The 5712-nt window shown below is 55.2% G+C and overlaps 1 protein-coding gene across 1 annotated transcript in view; it reads right to left on the bottom strand.

Moving 5' to 3' along the window:
* FDXR (ferredoxin reductase) overlaps positions 1-5712 on the bottom strand; it is a 10101-nt gene that overhangs the window by 3378 nt on the left and 1011 nt on the right. Inside the window, exons 3-8 of the mRNA XM_031059926.1 lie at positions 4782-4877; positions 3491-3613; positions 2860-2973; positions 2247-2348; positions 877-984; positions 610-694 (exon numbers count right to left, since the gene is read on the bottom strand). Of these exons, the coding sequence (XP_030915786.1) occupies positions 610-694; positions 877-984; positions 2247-2348; positions 2860-2973; positions 3491-3613; positions 4782-4877 (628 nt within the window). The remainder of the gene's footprint in view (positions 1-609; positions 695-876; positions 985-2246; positions 2349-2859; positions 2974-3490; positions 3614-4781; positions 4878-5712) is intronic.

Here is a 5712-nt window from a genome sequence, read left to right as displayed (position 1 = left end):
GAGAGAAATCTTCACAACAGGAATCAGCAAAAGCCCCTTGAGACACAGCACTGGGCCAAGGCCACGTCAGGGCAGTGTCGGTATGTGAGTCTGTCATGTCGGTGGGAGCCTGACACCTTTGAGATGACAAACTGCAAGTCAAAGTGACCAGAGGACCTCCTGAGGCTTGAGGCCAGTGGGACACACATATCAAAGTCTGCAATTTCCTGTCTTGCTGGTGTTTGGAGGCAGCAGCCCGTGGAGAAGAGCAGGTCTCTGGACACCCTTGAACTCAGTGTTTTCTTTTCAGGTCTACAGGAAGCTCTTAAATCAACAGCCTTGGGATCTCCCCTGCAAGGTTCCCTCAGCCCTCCTGAGCCTCCTGCCCTCATCACTCAGAGTGCAAGCTCTAAGTGGCTGCACAAACAGAGATACACAATGTTCCCTTGTCTTGGTGCCTCCTGGCACTCTGAGGATGTGACACACCATGGTAACAGCCTTCATGAGCCAGGCATTAAGTACAGGACAAGAATTTCTCTGTTGTACACTCTGAGCACCTGCAGGTCACTCCTGGTTGCTCACTTGCCAAGGTGAGTCCCTGTCTGGAGAAGCATGGCACACTTCCCTCACCTTTGACAGCACTTTCGAGGCCTGTGAAGTCGGCAGGGTCCAGGACAGCTCTGGCACCAGGCAGGTTTATCATCTCCCGCAGCTCCTGGGAATTGTGGGCAGGAAAATGTAACCTCCAGCAGAGAGAGGACAGCCCCAAACCCCTAGGAGCCAGGAAATGGGTGCAGGAAGGAGGATGCCTCACACTCACCCCCAAACCACCTCTCCCCACCAGGGACAGGCAGTTTGGGGCTCAGCTCTGGGAAACAGCAGCACCTCCAGCCTCACCTTGATGGTGAAAGCAACTTGGAGAGGTCCCCTCCTCCCAACCAGCCAGACACGCTTCACCTTGCTGCAGGCAAGAGCTGCCAGGGAGCTGTCAGTGATGTCTGTCTTCTGCAAAACAGAGACAGCAGAGTGGGATGAGGGCAGATCTGGAGGGAGCTGGGGAGAAGGCACAGCCTCTGAAGGTGAAAAATCAGCAGAAAAGCTGGCTGTGCATGCAGAGAGCCCGGGCGAGGACGGGAAAGAAGTCATCTCCCTTTGCACAGAGCTATTTGCACAGCTGGTCCCTCATCACTGAATGTTCTTTCCGAGGCCATAATGCACCAGAGGTAACGAGCCAGCACCCCGTGACTGCCTCGGGGGATCCACCCAGCAGGTTCACCTTGGGGCTAACAGAGCAAAGCCTTCAGTGAGCTCCATTCCGAGGTGCCTGCAGATGCTGCTGGGGAAATTCCCAGCTCAGGATATACAGGCTCTGGATGAAACCTGCTGCAAACCACAGCTCAAATCAGCACCTGCCTGCTCCAGGCAGCTCCAGTACAAACACAAGCATGGCCAGGCCTCAGCCTGGCATTGGCACCTCACAGAAATCCTGTGCTCTGTTTCAATCATATCTGCTTATCTAGACTGCAAGATCTTTTGCAGAGAAAACACGATGGGAGAGACACAAGGTCACCAGGATAAACCATTCCAGACCAATATTCCTGTCAGGAACTACCTGCCCACCCTGGCACTCATACCAGTGCCATGTCTTTTGCAGCACTGCTCCCAGTTGGCTTAAGTCACTGCTTGGCAGTGTCCCCAAGTTGGGGACTTTTATAATTTAATTTAGATATTAAGGAAGTTGCTGCACAGCTGTAACAAACCTCGTGGCATTTCTCCCAGAGGGAAAGCCTTTGCTGCCAACATCTGGGGCAGCAGCTGTATGGAGCAGCTGGTGCACACCAGCTCCCAGCTGTCTATAGGGATGAGGTCCACCAGTCTGCCCAGTGCCACCAGCTGAAACCAGGCTGCTGCCCTCAGCTCCAGCAGAAAAAGATAAACCTCAACAGAAGTTTCTGGTTTGGTGGCAGAAGAGAGAAAGTGGCTCCTCTTTTGCTTCTCATACAGATAATGCTCAATTTCCAACTTTTTGGATGCCAGTAGAGCAATCCAGAGGCCTCTGCAGCATCACCCAAGTCAAGACCACAGCCTTGGATCATTCCCTACAGACTGTGAATCCATGGGTGCACCCGACAGGCAGCAGCCTTCCCCAGGGAAACATCCCAAGACAGAGGAGTTTGAGGTTTTATCTGAGATGGGTGGGAGCCAGCAGCCACCCAGCAGGGAGGGAATCTGGGCTGCCCTCATGGGGCAGAGCAGCCATCACTCACCCTGAGGAGCTGCAGTGGGGACAGCAGGATGCGGGCAATGTCCAGTGCCACGTTGCCATGACCCAGGATCAGCGCTGTCTCACAGCTCAGGTCAGGCTTTAGCTGTGGGGAGAGACCCAGCTGTGATGAATCCATATGGCCTCCACAATGTCCAGCCCTTTAGACCCGCTCCTACCACCCAAATTCCCTTCCACCCTGCTCTGCCCCAAAAAGAGGTGATGCAGCTTGGGAAACTCCACACCAGCCTCCTCCCCAAGCAGACACAGCAACACAGCTGCTCCAGGCACCCCAGATGATCCCCCTTCCCACCTTTCCTGCCCTCCTGGGAGCAGGAGCTGTTTTGGCCAAAAAGGCTCCTCAGGAAGCAGAGCATCACCCCTACAGGTTCCCATCTGGCCCTGCCAAAATGTGCTGCCAACGTGCACAGCCAGCTAATCCACTCTCACTGATGTGCAAATTGTTCACATTTCTACCATCTAAGAAGGATTTAACATGGCTTCTGCTAATCTTTTCCAATTGCAGGCCTTTCAGGACTTAATCTGGAGCTGAATGCCTGTATGGGGATGGAAAGGAGGATGGGAGGAAGGGCAGGGAAGCACAGGGCCATACTCACGTCCTGGTTCTCCGGCAGCCCGTTGTACCAGCCCACGAAGGCTCGGGCTGAGTAAACACCAGGGAGGTTCTCCCCTGGGATCCCCAGGACCCGGTTATCTTCAGCACCATAACTCTGAGGAGGCAGCAGGTACAGTCAGAGATGTCACTATGTGCAGGATTTGACACCAAAACACAAATCTCCCCTTCCAGCTGCTGCCAGGGTCACTGCATGGCTGTGATATCCCCTCCCAAAGGCTGAGCTACTCAGTGGAAGGGCTACACACAGCCCAAGCACAGGGGCTTCATCCACCCCATCATCCTGGGCTCCAGAGCCAAATTTGACGTCCTTGGTCCAAGGCAGAGCATGACAAGCTGAGGACTGATCAGCAAGGACAAATCCATGGCAGGCTAAAATAAGCATTGGCCAGCACAGGGAGAAGTTTCAGAGACATGCACTTGATGCCATGCTCCAGCACATGCCCCCTGCAAGGGCTTGGGAGCATCTGAGCTCTCCCAAGGCTGGGAAGAGTTTCCCATGGTAACAAGGCACCCAGAAACACCTCACCCAAACACTCTTCCCAGGATGCCAGTGGAGAATAACCCTGCAGACCTTTCCCAGGACTCGTGGGGCACCGAGGTGTGGTACCCACCAGCACCACGGCGTGGTACGCCCGCTGCAGCTCCGGCACTGTCACGTCCCTTCCCACGGTGACGTTCCCGTAGAAGCCGCAGCGCCCCGAGCGCGCCGTCTGCGTGAAGGTGTTGGTCACGTTCTGCAGAGAGCACAGAGCCACAGCTACGGCCACAGCCAGGGCCGAGGCTGCTGCTGACAGGAGAGCCCTGGGCCCGTCCCCTCCAGCCTTGAGATCGTCACCGCCTCATCCCAATCAAGCTATTCTGAGACTCTTATCTGCCAACAGCCAGAGATAACTCACAGGGAGATAAGCACAGCTGTGACTTGGCACTCTCTCCACCACCCTTTGTGAAAGGAAAAGCCATATTTTGCACCTACCTGGGGAGGACAGGACCTTCCCAGTACATTCAGCCCCTCAGAATAAACCCCACTGCAGGGGAAAACTCCTTCCCAAAAGTGAGGTTTGCAGCCCACCTGGTCCCCTCTGCTGGCATTTCATTTCAACCCTTCCTGAAAGCCCCTTCCTCGAGAGAGGACGCAGGGCAGGATGGCATCCAGGCCTTTTTCTTCTGAGTGATCAGAGCTACACAGCAAAACCACCACTCCCAGCCCTGCAGCCCCAGATGGACTCAGCCTGGGGACAGGACAGACTCCACCACAACAGCTGGGGCAGTGTCTGCAGCATGTCCACTCCTCCTCTCACACAAAGGGATCCAGGCATTTTGGTGTTTGGATCTCCAGGGATTAGAGGAAACCACTGCATATTGCTGTGTCTGGATCTCCTGTGTCCCACCCTTCCAACCACCTCCACTCCAGCTCAGATATCGCAGATACTCCTGGGTACCACTCAATGCCAGGCAAAGGAAAATGGCTGGGAAATCCTTGGTTTAACTTTTCCTTGCCCAGGAGAGCACCTACAGCCCAACTCCACGGCCCCCATGAGGAGATCTGTGTGTTCCCAGAATGGGTACTGCGTGAGGGGCAAACAGCAGCAGCAATGAGCAGCCCAGGGACACAGAAACCCATCTGTGCTCCTTGTTCTAGGCCAGACTGACCAGCACCAGGAGCAGCACTTCCCATCACAAGCCCCTGGTTCTGGCCCACTGTCCTGAGCCCTTATGGCAGGTGTCCCATGTCACCCGTCTGTGGCCTTAGCACGGACAAGGAGAAGATCTGGACCTCTCTGGCCTGGCAGCTCCATGTCACAGGGAGCCTGGGGCACCAGGAAGGACAGTGACCACCTCAGCTGCACCCACCACTGTCACCACACTCAACCACACAGTCAAGGGCAGGGAGCCAGCACCAACCTTCACCTCAGGGTGGTCTGGGGCCACTCCAAAACGCACGAGCCCGAAGGGAACAGGCAGCTTCTCGTAGATGTCCACCAGGGCCCCACCATGGTGCTGCAGGAGGAGAAAGTCACAGCCAGGATGAGGACAGAAAGGTCACAGGAGCCTAGCAACACTCATCTGCAGCTGGGGAAATACAGGGCAGGAGCATGGGCTGCAGCAAGCCAGACACAGCCTCTTCCAGACTCTTCCATGAGCAGGATGATGCTGCACCTGTTACTGCCAGCTCAGACCACAAGATGTAGCACAGAGTGGCCCCAACCACCATCAAGTCCATCTTGGGGGCTCCATCTCCCTGCCCAGTCCTGAGCTCCTTTGCCACACTAACCTGGTGGGTATCCAGTACCTGGGGGGCTGATCAGAGAGCCCCATGCCAGCTGGGAAGCAGCCAGTACAGCACCCTGGGTGCTGGGGACCTGCCAGACATCTCCCAGTCCTCAGCAGAGATGCCCATGCCCTGAGATGGCCTGGGCTCAGTCACCTCAGGGTCAGAGCCTTAGACAGACCCTTGGCTGCAAGGCTTTTGTTATCTTGTATTTTGAGTCAGCCTCTTCCCGAGATTAAGCAGCCCTGAAATTCGTCCCTGAGGCTCAGTAACAGCTATTTTCCAACACATTCCAGAGACAGCACAGCATGGTTTAATGATGGGGTTAAGCTGTTGTATCTCTGCAGGGTGCCAGTAGCCCAGTTCTGTGTTCAGGTCACATTTCCCAACAGACCTGACTGCCCAGAGCACTGAAATCTGCAGACACAAGGTAAAGCATCACCCACGTGTCTTAATTCTGCTGCGGGAGGAGGGAGGAGAGCAGGTCCCACACAACCACTTTAAACACACAGTTAATGTCATTCTTGCTGGGTGACAACAGCGTTGAGCGAGGCAGATTCCTGC

This window comes from Geospiza fortis, unplaced genomic scaffold, assembly GCF_000277835.1.
Source record: "Geospiza fortis unplaced genomic scaffold, GeoFor_1.0 scaffold244, whole genome shotgun sequence".
Classification (NCBI taxonomy): Eukaryota; Metazoa; Chordata; class Aves; order Passeriformes; family Thraupidae; genus Geospiza; species Geospiza fortis.
Note: the sequence above shows the minus strand (reverse complement) of the source record. Positions and strands in the feature narration are given on the sequence as shown.